We start from the raw sequence: 20,898 nt of genomic DNA, 5'->3' as shown, positions 1-20,898 counted from the left end.
AGCAAATGCTGGCTGTTGCTTCAGTTTCAGCCTGGGAGAAGATAGAAAGAGATCTCTTTGCTGAAACTCTGTGAATGGATATATGTCCTGTTCTCCCCAGGTACTTTCTAGGAAGTATGCAAGTGTTTAGTTAGTGTTACATTTGATCCATATTTCAGTTACCTGTTATTGCTTGCCAATTGCACTATTTTGTTCCACTGTTCAATATTTTTTAAGAGAATAAACATAATTGTTCGCCCTGTTTGTCTGCACTGTTAAAAAATCCTGGTGGTTTATGTGTTGTGTGTCTGTGAGTGCTTTCTGGGAACTATGGGACCACTGGAAGTATGGCTCCAGTAACCTAGAAATCACTGAGGATAATTTGAGAGCAGGAGACTTGCCCAGAGGCGGTAGTGACCCAGTCGGTGGGAGGAGGGTGCTAGTGTAGAGCACAAGCGGCAGGTGCAGGTGGACCTGAGCTGTGCTGGAGATAGACCCTCTAAGTGGCTGTGGGTAAACCCCAGGTGGGTGGCTAGGCATTTCGTGACAGATGGGTTGAACTTTCAAGAAAATGCCTCACTATATATATATATATATATATATATATAAAGAGAGAGAGAGAGAGAGAAAAGATACATGGGATACAACAGACTCTTCCCATACTCTCTGTTGCCTCCTTCCATCAATATTCTGGACGCTAATTGGGGTGTCCCTGCTGCAGGGTTGTCTAGAAGCAAGGGGATATTGGATTCGCTACAGGAAGAACAGTTCCAGCAATTGGTAATAGAACCAATGTGGGATGGATCTATTCTGAACCCCAATGGGGAGAGTGTTTCTGATGTTACAGTGGGCGTTCATTTGGCATCTAGTGATCCCTGGATAGTGTGATTCAATATTAAGACACAGGAGGAGAAGTTACGTGGAAGAAGATAGAGGATAGTGGTAAACTAAGTTCACTCTGAGGGATAAACATAAAGGAATCCTGTTCCGAGGGAATGAATCCTCAGAAGCTTAGCTGAGATTAGGTGGCAGAGCCGGTGGTGGGAGGCGGGGCTGGTGGTTGGGAGGCGAGGATAGTGCTGGGCAGACTTATACGGTCTGTCCCAGAGCCGGTGGTTGGGAGGCAGGGATAGTGCTGGGCAGACTTATATGGTCTGTGCCCTGAAAATGACAGATACAAATCAAGGTAAGGTATACACAAAAAGTAGCACATATGAATTTATCTTGTGGGCAGACTGGATGGACCATGCAGGTCTTTTTCTGCTGTCATCTACTATGTCCTGGGACCAGGTCTTTTTAACATCTTTGTGAGTTATATTTATTTAGATTTTGCTCACACCTTTTTCAGTAGTAGCTCAAGGTGAGTTACATTCAGGTACTCTGGATATTTCTCTGTCCCAGGAGGGCTCACAATCTAAGTTTGTACCTGAGGCAATGGAGGGTTAAGCGTCTTGCCCAAGATCACAAGGAGCAGCAGTGGGATTTCAACCAACCAACTCTAGATTGCAAGACCAGTGCTCTAACCACTAGGCCAATCCTCCACTAGCAACATTCCATGTAGAATCTCAAATAGTGGCAACATTCCAGAATCTCAAAAAGTGGCAACATTCTATGTAGAATCTTCAATAGTAGCAACATTCCATATATTTATTTATTTTGCTCACACCTTTTTCAGTAGTAGCTCAAGGTGAGCTACATTCAGGTACTCTGGATATTTCTCTCACGATCTAAGTTTGTACCTGAGGCAATGGGGGGTTAAGTGACTTGCCCAAGATTACAAGGAGCAGCAGTGGGATTTGAAGCAACCACCTCTGGATTGCAAGACTGGTGCTCTAACCACTAGGCCACTCCTCCACTGTCTGGTAAGGTTTGTCACCTTGCGGATGATACCAAACTCTGTAATAGGGTAGACATCTCAGAGGGTGTGGATAGCATGAGGAGGGAACTAGCGAAATTCGAAGAATGGACCAGAAATTGGCAACTAAGATTTAATGCTAAAAAATGCAGGGTCATGCACTTGGGCTACAAAAACTCCAAAGGAAGAGTATAGTACAGGGGGTGAAGTTCTTCTGTGTATGAAGGAAGAGTGGGACTTAAGGTCAGGCTTATTTATAGACTTAAAAAGTTTGGCACTATTTCCTCTTACATGGCAGTTTTGCATTGGCTTTACGTGAAAGAATTTTGTTTAAATGAGCTTGTTTAACATTTCAGGCTCTTTACAGTATTACATCTGAACTGGTGACAAAGTTAGTGATTGTTCCTTTGTTCAGATTTTCTGCCCGCTTGCAATATCAAATGCCTCTTTGTCCCCCTGTTCTTAAAGGGGTGTGGTTTTCTAGGATGGCTGATACTTTATTTTCTTTTTCTACGGTTTCTAATTAGAACTCTTTCTCTTCGTGCATTAGAGCAGGGTTGAATTATTTAGCGTTTCGTGAAAAGCTTAAGACATTTCTATTTGCTAAATGATAATTTTGAAAGTAGCTTAGGTTATTCTTTTTTTGTTTTTATTAATGCTGATGTATTTGAACTTTGTAGTATTATCATTTTAAATTGTATTTAACTCTTTTTTTTTGTAAACCACATTGGACTCATGTTTGGGGATATAGTGGTTTTATAAGAGCTGTATTGGTATCTGATGATCTTAAGGTGGCCAAACATTGTAACATAGTAAATGACGGCTGATAAAGACCTGTACGGTCCATCCAGTCTGCCCAACAAGATAAACTCATTGTACATGGTTTGTGATACTTTATACCTGAGTTTGATTTGTCCTTGCCTTTCTCAGGGCAAAGACCCTAGAAGTCTGCCCAGTACTGTTCTTGTACTAAGTTCTGAAGATTCTGGAATCCTAAAGAGTTACAAGATTCCGGAATCCCAATTAGTAGCAACATTCCATGTAGAACCCCAAAGAGTAACATAGTAACATAGTAAATGACAGCAGATAAAGACCTGTACGGTCCATCCAGTCTGCCCAACAAGATAAACTCATTTTACATGGTATGTGATACTTTATATGTATACCAGAGTTTGATTTGTCCTTGCCTTTCTCAGGGCACAGACCCTAGAAGTCTGCCCAGCACTGTTCTAGTACTAAGTTCTGAAGCTAGCGTCGAAGCCTCTTAAAATTTACACTCGAGCCCATCCCTATCTATTCAGTCACAATGAGGGCGTAGACCACGGAAGTGTGCCCAGCACCGGTTTTGCTTCCCAATTACCAGCGTCACCACCCAATCTCTGGTAAGATTCCACGGAACCATTCCTTCTAAACAGAATTCCTTTGTGTTTATCCCATGTTTGAATTCCATTACCGTTTTCATCTCCACCACCTCCCGCGGGAGGGCATTCCACATAACCACCACCCTCGCCATGAAAAAATACTTCCTGACATTAGTCCTGAGTCTGCCCCCCTTCAACCTCAATTCATGTCCTCTAGTTCTACCGTCTTCCAATCTCTGGAAAAGATTCGTTTGCGGATGAATACCTTTCAAAAATTTGAATGTCTGTATCATACCCCTGTTTCTCCTTTCCTCCAAGGTATACATGTTCAGGTCAGCAAGTCTCTCCTCGTACGGTTTGCAACGCAACTCCCATACCATTTTTATAGCTTTTCTTTGCACCGCTTCCAGTCTTTTTACATAAGCACATAAGTAATGCCACACTGGGAAAAGACCAAGGGTCCATCGAGCCCAGCATCCTGTCCACGACAGCGGCCAATCCAGGCCAAGGGCACCTGGCAAACTTCCCAAACGTACAAACATTCTATACGTGTTATTCCTGGAATTGTGGATTTTTCCCAAATCCATTTAGTAGCGGTTTATGGACTTGTTCTTTAGGAAACCGTCCAACCCCTTTTTAAACTCTGCCAAGCTAACCGCCTTCACTACGTTCTCCGGCAACGAACTCCAGAGTTTAATTATGCGTTGGGTGAAGAAATATTTTCTCTGATTTGTTTTAAATTTACTACACTGTAGTTTCATCGTATGCCCCCTAGTCCTAGTATTTTTGGAAAGCGTGAACAGACGCTTCACATCCACCTGTTCCACTCCACTCATTATTTTATATACCTCTATCATGTCTCCCCTCAGCCGTCTCTTCTCCAAGCTGAAAAGCCCTAGCCTCCTTAGTCTTTCTTCATAGGGAAGTCGTCCCATCCCCGGCCTCCAAAACTGAACACAATACTCCAAGTGGGGCCTCACCAACAACTTGTAGAAGGGCATCAACCCCTCCTTTCTTCTGCTGGTTATGCCCCTCTCTATGCAGCCTAGCATTCTTCTGGCCACGGCCGTCGCCTTCTCACATTGTTTCTTCACCTTTAGATCCTCAGACACCAACACCCCAAGGTCTCTCTCCTGAGTCAAGCTTACTAATCTCTCCCCTCCTATTCAGTATCTCTCTTTAGGGATTCTATATCTCTCTTTAGGGTAAAACAGGTAAAAAAGGCACTCAGGTGCATAGGGAGAGGGATGACCAGCAGGGGAAACGAGGTGATAGTGCCCTTGTGTAAGTCTTTGGTGTGGCCCCATTTAGAATTATATGTGCAATTCTGAAGACCGCACCTACGGAAAGATAGCAACAGGATGGAGTCGATCCAGAGGGTGGATACAAAATAGGCTGGTGATCTCTGTCATATGGGGACAGACATAGACCTCAATATGTATACTCTGGAAGAAAGGTGAGAGAGAGGGGATATGAATGATAGAGTATCTCTGTGGCATTAATGTACAGGAGGTGAGCCTTTTTCAAATGAAGGAAAACTCCAGAATGAGAGGGCATAAGATGGTTATAGGTTCGGGAGTAATCTAAGGAAATACTTTTTTATGGAAAGGGTGGTGGAGACAAGGACTGTATCTGAATTCAAGAAAGCGTGGGACAGGCACATGGGATCGTTTAGGGATAGGGTTACCATACATCCGAATTTCCCCAGACATATCCTCCTTTTCAGGGGACTGTCGGGGTCCAGACAGTTTTTTTCCAGCCAACCCATTTGTCCGGATTTCTGGGCTGGCACGCTGGCTGGTCGGTGGGTCAACAGACGGACAGGTTGGCCTTCTCCCCCCCCCCCCCCAAGCCTGTTATCGTAGTGCAACCTGGTGGTCTAGTGGCCTCTTTGGGGCAGAAAGAAACTCCACTCTTTCCTGCCCGCTGCCGCTGACCTCCCTACTACCACTGCTTCTTAAAAATGGCTGCCGAGACTTGACGCGGCAGCCTCGCTATGGAGGGGCGGCATTTAATTTTTTGTGTCCTCTTTTATGTCTCCGCAAATATGGTAAACCCTACTTAAGGAGAGGAGGAGATAGTGGATGCTGTGGATGGGCAGACTGGATGGGCCATTTGGCTTTTATCTGCCATCATGTGTCTGTTTCTATCTTGTCCAGGGTCTTTAGTTAATTTGATTAGTATTATTGATTCGATCATGAATTGATAACGAATGTGACAGCAGGGCAAACTGAATGAACCGTTCAGGTCTTTATATGTTGTCACTTACTATATTACCACATTATACCACGGAGAGAGTGGTGGATGCTTGGAATGCCCTCCTGTGAGAGGTGGTGGAGATGAAAACGGTAACAGAATTAAAACATGTGTGGGATAAACATAAAGGAATCCTGTTCAGAAGGAATGGATCCTAAGGAGCTTAGCCGAGTTTACATAACAAAACATAGTAGATAATGGCAGAAAAAGACCAGGTGGCAGAGCCGGTGGTGGGAGGCGGGGCTGGTGGTTGGGAGGCGGGGATAGTGCGGACCAGACTTATACGGTCTGTGCCCTGAAGAGGACAGGTACAAATAAAAAGTAGCACATATGAATTTATCTTGTTGGGCAGACTGGATGGACCGTGCAGGTCTTTTTCTGCCATCATCTACTATGTTACTATGTTACTATATTAGTTAGTTGCTGAGGTTCATCTGTAGCTTTCAAAAGGTCCAAGCAAGGATGGACTGTTCAGATCTTTATCTGCTGTCACTTACTATGTTCAATTAGTTGCTGAGGTTCATCTCTAGCCTTCAAAAGGTACAAGCAAGCAAGATTTATACAATGTGCGTGGAATGTGATGATAACTAGAGCTAATTTCCATCTTCTGACCAGATTGTTGTACCCTCTGAATGGAGAGGAATCGCTTAGGTCTGCAGTATGTCATCAACTGAGTTCTCTTTTGGTATGGAAGGAGGGTGCACCATGGGGCCCATGGCTTATGAGAGATGGCCTTGCTTCCTAGAGTAGTTACACATTCAACTGGCTTATCCCCTGAGAGTGAAATGAACTTTGTTCTGTCCCGACCCTGTTACGTAGTCTATTGCTTTTACATGTTTATTTGTATGAGAGTGGTTTTTGGTGGTTCGCAGTTCATGTGGTTGACAGCTGGCACAATAGTGGAGCTCTGTCGTAGGCTGCCAGAGAGAATGAGAGGGTTGCTGAGTGGTTAGGTAGCTGAAAACTCAAGATGTCAAATGGTTCAGAAAGGATTTCACAGCCTCGGGAATCTGCATTCCTGATGTGTTGTTACTGAGATCGTGGGAGCCAACTTTTCCAAATTATTGGGGGTGCTAAGCCCGATGAAAATAACCCCTCCCTGAACACATACAAGGAATTTTCTCAATATTGGAGGTGCTCAAGCACCCACAGAGCCGGCTCCTATGACTGAGATGTTGTGAAATCTGCCGACCAAAACAAAAGCCAGGAGTGTTGAAACTGTATTTTTGGTAATATGGTGCAAGGCAATCCTGCAAGTTACAGCTTGCACCCCCACACTATGGATGTGTGGAATGATTGAGTTAAGTTGGTTACCAATGCTAGCACAGGCTGGTTTTTAAGTACTTAAATATGTCCAAACTGTTGCCATTAGTCTTTCCTTGTGTTACATAGAAGCCAACTTGATCTTTGTGGTTTGGAAGACAAAGGTTTTTTGGAAGTCCCTCCTTTAAGCTCCGCTAGAAGAACAAACTCTGTTAAGGGCAGTGGCGTAGCCAAAGGTGGGCCTGGGTGGGCCTGAGCCCACCCACTTAGGGCTCAGGCCCACCCAACAGTAGCACACATTTAGCAGTAGCTGTGGGATCCCAAGCTCGGCCAGCTGAAGACTTTCTCCAGATGGTAACGAAAATGCTACTCTCCGTGATACCGGTACCTGCCTATGTTCAGTTTTCAGCGCATGCCTGCTGCAGACTGCCAAGGTGGAAAGAAGCGTTTTCCCACCAGCTGAGATATTTTTTTGGGTGGTGGTTGGGGGGAGGGGGAAGAACAATTGGTGCTCACCCACTTCTTCCCTAGGCCCACCCAAAATCTGTTGTCTGGCTGCGCCCCTGGTTAAGGGTCTAACTCATTTGCTGGCTCCCATTTACAGACATGTTTTACCCCCAAACTCAGATTTCAAAAAAGATCTTATGACTGTCAGGAGATCATTTGAAAACGTCCCCTTGTACATAATTTATTTGATTTTGAATGTTGTTAGCAAATTTGACAGACTTGATCTATAAGTAATTGTTTATTGTTTACTGTGTTTAATGTTTTATGGTGATAGATATCTATATGTTTCTTTTAACTAGCTAAGAGTTTTATCATTTGTGGAATAGAAATCATATGAAATAACAAAATAAATGTAATCCCTCAATATATCGGGGATTATTAGAACTTCTGAGAGAAACTATTCAAGGTTGTTAAAACACATGCGGACGGTGAAATATTGCAGGAAGACCTTAGGAAACTGGAAGACTGGGCGTCCAAATGGCAGATGAAATTTAATGTGGACAAATGCAAGGTGATGCACATCGGAAAGAATAATCCGAATCACAGTTACCTGATGCTAGGGTCCACCTTGGGGGTCAGCGCTCAAGAAAAAGATCTGGGTGACATTGCAGATAATACGCTGAAATCTTCTGCTCAGTGTGCGGCGGCGGCCAAAAAAGCAAACAACATACTAGGAATTATTAGGAAAGGGATGGTGAATAAGACTGAAAAGACTATAATGCCCTTGTATCGCTCCATGGTGCGTCCGCACATTGAGTATTGTGTTCAGTTCTGGTCACTATATCTCAAAAAAGATATAGCGGAATTAGAAAAGGTTCACAGAAGAGCGACTAAAATGATGAAGGGGATGGAACTCCTCTCGTACACAGAAAGCTAAAGAGGTTTTGGCTCTTCAGCTTGGAAAAGAGACAGATGAGGGGAGATATGATTGAGGTCTACAAAATCCTGAGTGGTGTAGAACGAGTAGAAGTAAATCGAGTTTTTACTCGTTCCAAAAGTACAACGACTAGGAGACCATTTTTTCACTCAACGAATAGTTAAGCTGTGGAACTCTTTGCCGGAGGATGTGGTAACAGCGGTTAGCGTATCTGGGTTTAAAAAAGGTTTGGACAAATTCCTGGAGGAAATGTCCATAGTCTGCTATTGAGACAGACATGGGAAGCAAATGCTTGCTTTTTGAAAACTTATAAAAACTTTTAACTGTGCTTCAATCTAATAGTTCAACTAAAATTTCCAAAAAAGTAGTAAACAAAAACACTCAACAGTGTCTGATAACACAGGATTTAACTTAAAGTTCAATGAGGCCACCGTTTCATCCAATGCGGCTTCTTCAGGAACTCGTGCTGTTTCAATGGAGATTTGTTCAGAACGTCAATCTTTCTGTAAAAGAAAAATTCTATTAATTTGTGAAATATTCATATCTTATAATTTACTAACAACCCAAACCTTGGTTCACATACTTCTGATTCTTTAAATCATCCTTTTAAGATGCTGCTTATGTGTCACCTGCCGATGCAGAGCTATTTAAATATTCTCTGACGTCATTTCCTTTATGGAGAACCAATGAAGACCCTTCTTTAATATTTAAATTAACTTAATAAAAAATATGCCAGTCTATTGTGCTATTTAAACCATATGTTTCCAGAGTGTTCATCTGAAAACTCCATCTGGCTTCACATCTTTGCGATTTTAATTTTTGGTCACCTCCCTGTTTCGTTACGGGAATTCCATCAGTGCAACAACATCTCAATACATCAAAGGAATGTGTCTCTGTCCATTTCCTTTGTGAAAGTTTTGGTGATAAAGCCAGTGCTGTTTAGTTTAATGTGTACATCCAAAAAATGAATGCTTGTTGAGGAATGTTTTGGGGGGGTTTTTTTTTGTTACATTTGTACCCCATGCTTTCCCACTCATGGCAGGCTCAATGCGGCAGGGGGGTTAAGTAGCTGCCTGTGCTAGGAATTGAACTCAGTTCCTCAGTTCCCCAGAACCAAAGTCCACCACCCTAACCACTAGGTCACTCCTCCACTTCAGTAAACTATATATTCTCATCAAAGCTATTCAACCACTGCTTAAATTGAACAAGATCATCCCCTGAACTTCTCCAAACATGAAGACGTCATCTATGTACCGCCACCAACAGGCTATCGCTTCTTTAAACGGTGACTTTTCTATCCACGTCTTCTCGAAAGAAGCCATAAATAGATCGGCAACAGAAGGGGCAAACGTTCATTTGTGATGTGGCAGTGTGTGTGTGTGTGTTTCTGTGTGTGGCTTGCACTGCTGTTGCTTATGCTCCATCTGTTGTGTGATGGGGTTGTGTGTGTGTGTTTGTGTTACATTACATTTGGGACTTTGATTCTGCCAATGCCAAGATAGTTCATGGCAGATCACAAAATTGCAAACCAGACTAACCTGTCCAGAGCTAGATAACAATAATTAAAACATTAAGCTCTTAAATATAAAACCTAATCACTAACAGTGATGCCTAAACCTCCACTACCCAAGCAGCAAAGGACTCAAATACAAATCAACTTATGCATCCAGCTTTTCCTACTTAAGCGCACAACTATAGAACGCACTACCAAAAGCAGTAAAAACTACGCTAGACCACCTAAATTTCCGGAAAGCACTAAGAACAAATCTGTTCAGAAAAGCATACCCCACCGACCCAACATAAAAAACCTGGATACCTGCGACATAACGAAACCAAAGACCGTAACGGACATATCCTAACTCTTCCTCTCCCTCTCTAAGTTCCCCCCAATTGTATTTACCATACATGTACCTCATTCTGCCACCTTACAGTATCACCTTGTAATTGTTCATACCTTGTATCTGTTCATACCGGAATCGGCTAACACTGTTTACGGTACTGTGTAAGCCACATTGAGCCTGCAAATAGGTGGGAAAATGTGGGATACAAATGTACCAAATAAAAATAAAATAAGAAAATAACAATCAGTCATATGTACTGAAAAAATGTGGTTTCACTTTTTTCCAAAACTGTAAATAATTACCACATGCTGTAATGGAGCATGTGTGTGTGTGTGTGCGTGATTAGCACTGCTGCTGCTCATGCTGTACCTGTTGTCTGTCTGTCTGTCTGTCTGTCTGTCTGTCCGTGATGGCTCACTTCCGCACATCCCTTGAAAATGAAGTTTCTAGTGCTGTCAGTCAGATGAGCTCACTAACACACGTTAAGAAATATTTCTAAAACGTTGAAATCTGAAAAGCCCATAACCTCCCCCATCAAACCACTGTCTATTCAGGACGTCAAACCGGCAACAAAAACACCCTGTCCCATGTGGGCAGAAAGGGAACGCAGAACACCTTACGTGATCGTCAGGGATCATTCAAAAGTGCATCTTAAATAACATAATTACCTCTAGCTATCTTTGCAGCAAGTTCATGGTGAATATAATTAGGGCAGGCTATTAATACCACCCAGGCCTAGAATTACCAGTTCTCTCACAATTACCTCAGCTCCCAGAGATATAAATAACCGCCATTATGCCATCTGTCAACATTACAATTGGAATATGATGTATCCAAAGGAGCCAGCCGGTGGGGCCTTAACAAGGAGAAATTGCAGGTTTCAAATCAGGTGACCGATGACTTAACTTTGTGTAAATAACCTGAGTCTGAAGATGCTCAGGGAGGAGCAGCTGCCAGGTGGGGAAATGAAGCTGACTAATGAGCCTGTGAGGGTCTGAGACTCCCAGCGCAACAGCCGGCTGCAGGGAGGGATTTTTGGTTATTTTCTTCAAAGCAGGGCTGTGGAGTCAGTACGCAAAATCTTCAACTCCCATTCCTCAGTTTTTCTGCCGTCCTACCCCAACACCAACTCTATTGTTCTACTCTCTGACTCCGACTCTTACTATCAGAGGCATTTTCGAAAGAGAAGGGTGCCCATTTTCCGACACAAATCGGGAGATGAGCGTCCTTCTCTCAGGGTCGCCCAAATCGGCATAATCAAAAGCCGATTTTGGGCGTCCTGAACTGCAGTTCGTCGCAGGGAGGACCAAAGTTCACGGGGGCATGTCGGAGGCGTAGCGAAGGCGGGACTGGGGTGTGCTTAAGAGGTGAGCGTCCTCGGCCAATAATGGAAAAAAGAAGGGCGTCCCTGACGAGCATTTGGTCGACTTTACTTGGTCCATTTTTATTCACGACCAAGCCTCACGAAGGTGCCCAAACTCACCAGATGACCACCGGAGGGAATCAGGGATGACCTCCCCTTACTCCCCCAGTGGTCACCAATCCCCTCCCACCCTATTAAAAATATTAAAAAATTTTTTTGCCAGCCTCAAATGTCATACCCAGCTCCAAGACAGCAGTATGCAGGTCCCTGGAGCAGTTTTAGTGGGTGCAGTGCACTTCAGGCAGGTGGACCCAGGCCCACCCCCCTACCTGTTACACTTGTGGTGGTAAATGTGAGCCCTTCAAAACCCACCAGAAACCCACTGTACCCACATGTAGTTGTCCCCCTTCACCCCTTAGGGCTATGGTAGTGGTGTACAGTTGTGGGGAGTGGGTTTTGGGGGGGGTTGGGGGGCTCAGCACCGAAGGTAAGGGAGCTATGCACCTGGGAGCAATTTGTGAAGTCCACTGCAGTGCCCCCTAGGGTGCCCGGTTGGTGTCCTGGCATGTCAAGGGGACCAGTGCACTGCGAATGCTTGCTCCTCCCACGACCAAAGGGCTTGCATTTGGTCGTTTTTGAGATGGGCATCCTCGGTTTCCATTATCGCCGAAAACCAAGGTCGTCCATCTCTAAGGTTGACCATCTCAACATTTAGGTCGACCATCTCTTAGGTCGACCTAAATGTTGAGATTTGGGCGTCCCCGACCGTTTTATCAAAATGAAAGATGGACGCCCATCTTGTTTCGATAATAGTGGTTTCCCCGCCCCTTTGCCGGGACGTCCTTAGAGATGGGCGCCCTTAGAGATTGTCGTCCCCGTTTGATTATGCCCCTCTATGTATATTAAATCTAAGAAAAGTTTGATTAATTAATCTCTTGTCAAGGAGGAAAATACCTCAGAAGTCACACCAAACACCGACCCAAACCCTGAAGATAATGGGTAGGGAAATCACTCTTCACTACTACTACTACTGCTTAACATTTCTAAAGCGCTACTAGGGTTACGCAGCGCTGTACAATTTAACAAAGAGGGACGGTCCCTGCTCAAAGAGCTTACAATCTAAGAGACAAGTGAACGGACAGTCCGATAGGGGCGGTCAAATTGGGGCAGTCTGGATTTACTGAACGGTAAGAGTTAGGTGCCGAATGCAGCATTGAAGAGGTGGGTTTTAAGCAAAGACATGAAGATGGGCAGGGAGGGGGCTTGGCGTAAGGGGTCAGGAAGGTTGTTCCAAGCATAGGGTGAGGCGAGTTTAATCACCCAAAACGAACCGTGTGTTGGTCCTCTTTATCGGACCTACTGTGTCTGTCGATAATTTTCGAAATTTACAGTCCGTGAAAGTCAATGGTGTATGTATGGCACATTCCTTATATCACAGGAATTATAAACGGCATGAAGTGATACATATCTTCAATAAAAGATCCCGACAGGCACCCATTTCACAACTTGCTTCCATCAGGAGATCTTTCTATTTTATCACTTCTGATATCAGCTCTGGCATTTTTTTTTTTTTTGGAAAATATTTTAGATGCCTTGTTATAAAATTATTCCCACATGCCCAGTGAATCAATGGGACCAAAATAGTTAAAGATCCCCCATAATAATGGACACTATTTAACCTTCCTCTCCTCTATCCCCTATCCACATGTATCTATAATCGACTGTATCACCTTGTATTTGTTTTTCTACCTGACTTGGCGAACGCCTCTACGGTACTATGTAAGCCACATTGAGCCTGCAAATAGGTGGGAAAATGTGGGATACAAATGTAACAAATAAATAAAGAGCTTCGCCAGTTCTGAGCCATTTTATCACTGGGATAGGTTTCCAGGTTCTCTGCAGTGGATTACATCACCCCCAAATGTGTACGACTGACAGCAAAATGCTTAAATATTTCCTGAAAAATGCCCTTTCCCTTGTCTCCTTACAGATCTGACGACTGTTGACATGAGCTTCTATGATATACCTACGTTGGCAGAGGCACTGAGGTGTTACCTCCGGGAGCTGCCATCCCCTAGGATCGCCCCTGTTATATACAGCAAGCTCATCTCTACTGCTGAAGGTAAGTCCTGCTGCAAGCTTTGATGGACAAATATATTGACGTATATATTTAGAGAGAGAGAGAGAGACAAACAGTCTCCCAGTGAGGCTTTTTATACTGGGCACTGACCTCATCAGTGCATTACGGTATCCCTTCCTATTTTCCTAAAAGGGAAAACACATTACCTAAACATTCACATTGTACAGACTCCGTGGAGAAAACAGAGTTATCCCTGAAGCATCAATACTTAAAAGACTGAATTAATATCTGAGGCACTAATGCATCAGGTTACTTTAGGGACAGGTCATATGTGCAAAAATACAGAGAGAGAGAATAGCGGTGATATGGAAATTTTCCTTTTCATACAAATGTTTGTTCCTTGGGAAAATGTGGATCTGACATTAGTGGTCCAAAATGACTGAAATATATTTACATTTCTGGCATATCAAAAAACAGAAACATTCAACGATTGAACAGTTATATAAACCCATATTTAAAGAGCGATATTTCTCAACCATAAGGCCGCCATCATGTTCCTTCCGTACTATCCCTCCTCTTCTTCACTCCCAGAACCAGTTTGTCAGTCTGTAACAGATGGCCTCGGTTCTTGGTGTGTATGCTAATTCTGCATTACGTGTATTTGAGTAGAAGTAATACATGAGTGGTAAGCTAGTCTCAAGGGCCAGCCATTGGCCTGTGGGTTCTTCCACTCAGGGTCTAGACCAGGGGTGGGCAACCTTGCTCCTTGAGGGCCGCAATCCAGTTGAGTTTGAGCATTTCCCCAATGCTAGTCTCAAGGGCCAGCCATTGGCCTGTGGGTTCTTCCAGTCAGGGTCTAGATCAGGGGTGGGCAACCTTGCTCCTTGAGGGCCGCACTCCAGTTGGGTTTTCAGCATTTCCCCAATGCTAGTCTCAAGGGCCAGCCATTGGCCTGTGGGTTCTTCCACTCAGGGTCTAGACCAGGGGTGGGCAACCTTGCTCCTTGAGGGCCGCAATACAGTTGGGTTTTCAGGGTTTCCCCAATGCGTATTGGGGAAATCCTGAAAACCTGACTGGATTGTGGCCCTCGAGGACCGAGGTTGCCCACCCGGTCTAGGCTATGTACCATACCATTTGGGAATGAAAGAGCTCATCCCCATTAACTGGGGGCCAAGCTTCTGAGTAGAAAGATTCAATCTCCCCCTGAATTGTTCACTTGCCCCCAGATTCCATATATGGCATCTAAAACTGCGCACAGAAATTTGGCAGTGCAGGCCAGATTGCGTGTGCAACATAACTGGTCAACAAGCCAATTGGTACTGATAATTGGTCACAAACAAGCAAGTATTGGCAATAATTAGAATTCACGCACACAACTTTCTAAGCATATTCTGTAAAATGCATGGATGTCCAAAAGGGGGCATGAGCGGGTCGTGGGCATTCCTAAAAATCACACACATTGTTATAGATATGCCCGATCTGCGCCTAAGATAGATGCAGGAATTTACACCAGGTTTTACACCAGGTTTTATGTGGTATAAACACTCGTCTAAATTTTAGTCATAGGGACGGGCAGTACATGTATTCTATAAATCGTGCCTAACTTTAAATGAGGTTTATAGAATAACACTTAAGTGCAATTTTTTTTTTTTTGGTACCATATATAGAATTCACCCCTTGGTCGTTCTTTGGCTGCCTAAGGAGAAAAAGCAACTGGATTGGGCTCACACCTTTTTAGTGGTAGCTCAAGGCAAGTTACATTCAAGTCCTGCAGATAGTTCCTGTCCCCAGAGGGTTTACAATCTAAGGGTTGCACCTGGAGAGTTAAATGATTTGCCCAAGATAATGAGGAGCAGCAGCAGCAGAGGGATTTGAACCCCAGTTTCACTGCTCTGCAGCGTGATGCTGTTACTACTAAGCTATTCAGAGAGCTGCTACACTGTGGTGCAGGGGGCATAGCCAGACCTCAAGGTGGGAGGGGGCCAGAGCCTGAGGTTGGGGGCACATTTTGAGTGCCACCCCCACCACCACCACGCCTTGCCTCGCTGCCCCCCAACCACCTCGCCTCACCTCGCCACCTCCTCTCGCAGCCTCACAAACAAATACCTTTGCTGGCGGGGGTACCCCGCTAGCCGAAGCCTTCTTCAGCGCCGGTCTGCGCAGTCGCGTTCGCTGCCTGCCCCCTGCTCTTCTTTCTTCTTCCTCCTCCTGTGCACCACAGGAGGAGCAAGAAGAAAGAAGAGCAGGGGGCAGGCAGCGAACGCGGCTGCACCGGAGACCGCTGAGCGTCAGCGTGCACAAGAGGATTGAGGAGAAAGAAGAGCAGGGGGCAGGCAGTGAACGCGGCTGCACCGGAGACCGCTGAGCGTCAGCGTGCACAAGAGGATCAAGAAGAAAGAAGAGCAGGGGGCAGGCAGCGAACGCGGCTGCGCCAGAGACCACTGAGCGTCAGCGTGCTCAAGAGGATTGAGGAGAAAGAAGAGCAGGGGGCAGGCAGCGAACGCGGCTGCGCCAGAGACCACTGAGCATCAGCGTGCACAAGAGGATTGAGGAGAAAGAAGAGCAGGGGGCAGGCAGCGAACGCGGCTGTGCCGGAGACCGGCGCTGAAGAAGGGACCCCCGCTAACCAAACCAGGGGCCCGGATGATATTTGCGGGGTCCCAGGCCTCCGTGGCCCCCCCATAGCTACGCCCCTGCTATGGCGAAGACCTACACCACTTCAAAACTGTTCTTCCTTTCGGTTGCTTTGATTCTACAATTTATAATCATGCCGTGTGGGTGCAGCACCTGCCTTGCATGAACTTTCAGAGTCAGACAATTAAAAGATCAGGGTCAAAGGCTGCTGAGTGCACACAGACTGTGAACTGGTTAAAGATGCCAGATGCATATTGGGGCCAAATGCAAAAAAAACGAGAAGGCCAGTCCCTGGGATAAGACTTTGCTCTCTCCCAGACAAAGGAAGGGAGTGAGTCCGCCCATAACACTCAGCTATGCAGGCAACAATGACTTTCTCCAGTCAAGGCCAAAAGATGGAAACGTGTTTGTGACAATTACAGGACATGTGTCTGTGGTTCATCCTGTCCTGGATAAAGAGGAGAAAGCACATTTCAATGCAGTGCCTTTTTTCTAGCTAAAAAGGTGCCGGTACTCAAATGCCAGGCCACTCTCCAGGAGTGAGGTGATCACTGTGGGACCCACCCCACAATTGCCATGTCCCCTGCAACCAGTCACAGAATCTATGACGAGGCAGAATTGGTGTGTAGAGCCTGAGCTCTTTCATTAGAACATAGGGGTCCATGGGTCAATTTTAGCAGACAATGGAAAAGGTGGAGGTACTCAGCACCCCCAAGTACCCCCTCAAAAAAAGCCCCGTTTCAATGTGCTCTGACAGTAGAGCTATTATGGATGCCTCATTCCTGTTCTTTTTTTTTTTTTTTTTTTTGTAAACTTTATTTATAGAATTTCTGAACAAACAGTACAACCTATGAGATTAAACAATAATTTAAATCAGCCGTCCACTACCCACCTTCTCCTCTACATCCCCCCTCCCCTTGCAAACCCCACAAATACGTAATGTTCCATCCAGCTTAACCACTTGTTGCTCAACTCCCGCTCTGTTCACAGCACCTTACAAAGATGCTTAGCAGAGTCATGTGGTCAACAATTTAAATTAGGAATTTTTCAGGATACAAATGGGTTTATACAAAATATAGCAAAATGCAGCCTGACTGGAGAAAACTGTGTGTATTATTTTGGCAGCACATCAGGCCAATCAAGTTTTTCCAAAAATCTGAATCATCTGAATTACGAGATGGTTGCAGAGAGAATAAGCAGTATGAAAAGGGGCTTAATGTTGCAACAGCAGTGGGAACTGAAGGTAAAAGCCCAAAATGCCCCCACGTACATTGGCTCACTGCCTCCTTTAAATATCCGCATCGTGAGCTCATGTGCGGCCCAGCTCCGTCGGAGAGAATAGGGAAAAGTGTGCAGCGCTAACAACGACTTAAGGAGGGTACAAAGCCCGAGAGACAGCAGTCGAGGAAGGGCAGCATGCAGAGCAAACTCAAAAAATGGACCTGCTAATTTTAAACAGCTCTATCAAGCCAGTACCACTAAGGGGTCAATATTTCAGCGTTTTGCTGACCGCTGCCTGCATTATTCCAGGATATTGAATGCCGGCCCTGTCTGGGCTTTGGCATTGAATATCCGGTTTTGTAGACTTGGCTAACACATATCCGGTTAAGTGCAACATTCAGCACTTAAGCAGCTGTGTTAAGTGCAACATTCAGCACTTAAGCAGTGTGTTAAGTGCAACATTCAGCACTTAAGCAGCTGTGTTAAGTGCAATATTCAGCACTTGAGCAACTGTGTTAAGTGCAATATTCACCACTTAAGCAGCTGTGTTAAATGCAATATTCAGCACTTAAGCAGCTACGTTGTGCAATATTCAGCCTTAAGCAGCTACGTTAAGTGCAATATTCAGCACAAGCAGCTATGTTAAATGCAATATTCAGCACTTATAAGTACATAAGTAAGGGTCCATCGAGCCCAGCATCCTGTCCACGACAGCGGCCAATCCAGGCCAAGGGCACCTGGCAAGCTTCCCAAACGTACAAACATTCTATACATGTTATTCCTGGAATTGTAGATTTTTCCAAGTCCGTTTAGTAGTGGTTTATGGACTTGTCCTTTAGGAAACCATCCAACCCCTTTTTAAACTCTGCTAAGCTAACCACCTTCACCACTTTCTCCGGCAACGAATTCCAGAGTTTAATTATACGTTGGGTGAAGAAATATTTTCTCCGATTTGTTTTAAATTTACTACACTGTAGTTTCATCGCATGCCCCCTAGTCCTAGTATTTTTGGAAAGCGTGAACAGACGCTTCACATCCACCTGTTCCACACCACTCATTATTTTATATACCTCTATCATGTCTCCCCTCAGCCGTCTCTTCTCCAAGCTGAAAAGCCCTTTCCTCCTTAGTCTTTCTTCATAGGGAAGTCGTCCCATCCCCGCTATCATTTTAGTCGCCCTTCACTGCACCTTTTCCAATTCTGCTATATCTTTCTTGAGTTGCGGCGACCAGAATTGAACACAATACTCAAGGTGCGGTCGCACTATGGAGCGATATAACGGCATTATAGCATCCTCACACCTGTTTTCCATACTTTTCCTAATAATACCCAACATTCTATTCGCTTTCCTGGCCGCAGCAGCACACTGAGCAGAAGGTTTCAGTGTATTATCGACGACGACGACACCCAGATCCCTTTCTTGGTCCGTAACTCCTAACGTGGAACCTTGCATGACGTAGCTATAATTCGGGTTCTTTTTTCCCACATGCATCACCTTGCACTTGCTCACATTAAATGTCATCTGCCATTTAGCTGCCCAGTCTCCCAGTCTCATAAGGTCCTTCTGTAATTTCTCACAATCCTGTCGCGATTTAACGACTTTGTATAACTTTGTGTCATCAGCAAATTTAATTACCTCGCTAGTTACTCCCATCTCTAAATCATTTATAAATATATTAAAAAGCAGTTGTCCTAGCACAGACCCCTGAGAAACCCCACTAACTACCCTTCTCCATGTGAATACTGCCCATTTAACCCCACTCTCTGTTTCCTATCCTTCAACCAGTTTTTAATCCACAATAGGACATTTCCTCGTATCCCTCCAATTTCCTCAGTAGCCTTTCATGAGGTACCTTGTCAAACGCCTTTTGAAAATCCAGTTACACAATATCAACCGGCTCCCCTTTGTCCAAATGTTTGTTTACTTCTTCAAAGAATTGAAGTAAATTGGTCAGGCAAGATTTCCCCACACAAAAGCCGTGCTGACTTGGTCTCAGTAATCCATGTCCTCGGATGTGCTCTGTAATTTTGTTTTTAATAATAGCCTCTACCATTTTCCCCGGCACTGACGTCAGACTCACCGGTCTATAATTTCCCGGATCTCCCCTGGAGCCTTTTTTAAAAATCAGCGTTACATTGGCCACCCTCCAATCTTCCGGTACCACGCTCGATTTTAAGGATAAGTTGCATATCACTAGCAGTAGCTCCGCAAGCTCATTTTTCAGTTCTATCAGTACTCTAGGATGAATACCATCCGGTCCCGGAGATTTGCTACTCTTCAGTTTGCTGAACTGCCCCATTACATCCTCCAGGTTTACCGTGAAGTCAGTAAGTTTCTCCGACTCGTCCGCTTGAAATACCATTTCCGACACCGGTATCCCACCGAAATCTTCCTCGGTGAAGACCGAAGCAAAGAATTCATTCAGTCTCTCCGCTATGTCTTTGTCTTCCTTGATCACCCCTTTTACCCCTCGGTCATCCTGCGGCCCAACCGATTCTTTTGCCGGCTTCCTGCTTTTAATATACCAAAAAACATTTTTACTATGTTTTTTTGCCTCTAATGCTATCTTTTTTTCGTAATCTGTCTTGGCCTTCTTTATCTGCGCCTTGCATTTGCTTTGACACTCCTTATGCTGCTTCTTGTTATTTTCAGACGGTTCCTTCTTCCATTTTCTGAAGGCGTTTCTTTTAGCCCTAATAGCTTCCTTCACCTCACTTTTCAACCACTTAAGCAGCTACGGTAAATGCAATATTCACCACTTAACCAGCTATGGGTTACTGCATAGAGATAGGACTGACTTTTGTATGGCCCTATTTATACGGTTAACTTGGCCGGTTAAGTGCTGAATATCGGAACTGCTGACTGCCCCCGGCAGGGGCTGACTAACAGTGGTCGGGGACCCCAAGCAGTAGGGGTCATTGGGTTCCGCCCACTGGCCACTGCCCCACCGCTGCACTGCACCCTCCAACCACCACCACCGCAGTTGCCACCTCCCTCCCACACACTACAGATCCTTGCAAGTGAGTCCTACCCTGCTGGTCTAGTGGCTTCTTCGGGGGCTTGCTGAGACTTCCCATGGTGGTCTCATGGGTCTGGAAGTCTCAGCAGCCATTTTGAAAACATGGTGGCTCCAGGCAGAAGCAGAGTACAGGCAGCGGGGTGAGCAGGAAAGAGTGAGATTCCTTCCTGCCCCTGCAGAGGCCATTAGACCACCGGGACATTTCAAGGTAGGACCACTGGGGAGGGCTGTGGTGGCGGTGGGCAACCGGGCAGATCCTCTGGGCCCTCAGGCACTGCCCAGTTACATGAACGGTCCGTCCAGCCCTGGCCCCCGGAACACCCCAAAAATAGCTGGTTTGCAGTTTAGAAACACAGAACATGACGGCAGATAAAGGCCATGTGACCCATCCAGTCTGCCCATCCTCTGTAACCCCTAATTCTTCCTGTTCCTAAGCGATCCCACATGCTTATCCCATGCCTTTTTAAATTCTGGAACAGTCCTCGACTCCACCACCTCCACCGGGAGGCCATTCCACGCCTCCACCACCCTTTCTGTGAAATAATACTTCCTTAGGTTACTCCTAATCCTATTCCCATTATGACATCACAATATGAGCTCTGGTTACCAGAGACTGAAACTCTTCACACTAAGGGGGGAA

General features: G+C 45.1%; 1 protein-coding gene across 1 annotated transcript in view; it reads left to right on the top strand.

The window, feature by feature from the left end:
- LOC115471738 (phosphatidylinositol 3-kinase regulatory subunit gamma) overlaps window positions 1-20,898 on the top strand; it is a 614,503-nt gene that overhangs the window by 218,430 nt on the left and 375,175 nt on the right. Inside the window, exon 5 of the mRNA XM_030205540.1 lies at window positions 13,293-13,424. Within this exon, the coding sequence (XP_030061400.1) occupies window positions 13,293-13,424 (132 nt within the window). The remainder of the gene's footprint in view (window positions 1-13,292; window positions 13,425-20,898) is intronic.

This window comes from Microcaecilia unicolor, chromosome 6 (genome assembly GCF_901765095.1).
Source record: "Microcaecilia unicolor chromosome 6, aMicUni1.1, whole genome shotgun sequence".
Lineage (NCBI taxonomy): Eukaryota > Metazoa > Chordata > Amphibia > Gymnophiona > Siphonopidae > Microcaecilia > Microcaecilia unicolor.
This window is presented reverse-complemented; position numbering and strand designations above follow the sequence as displayed.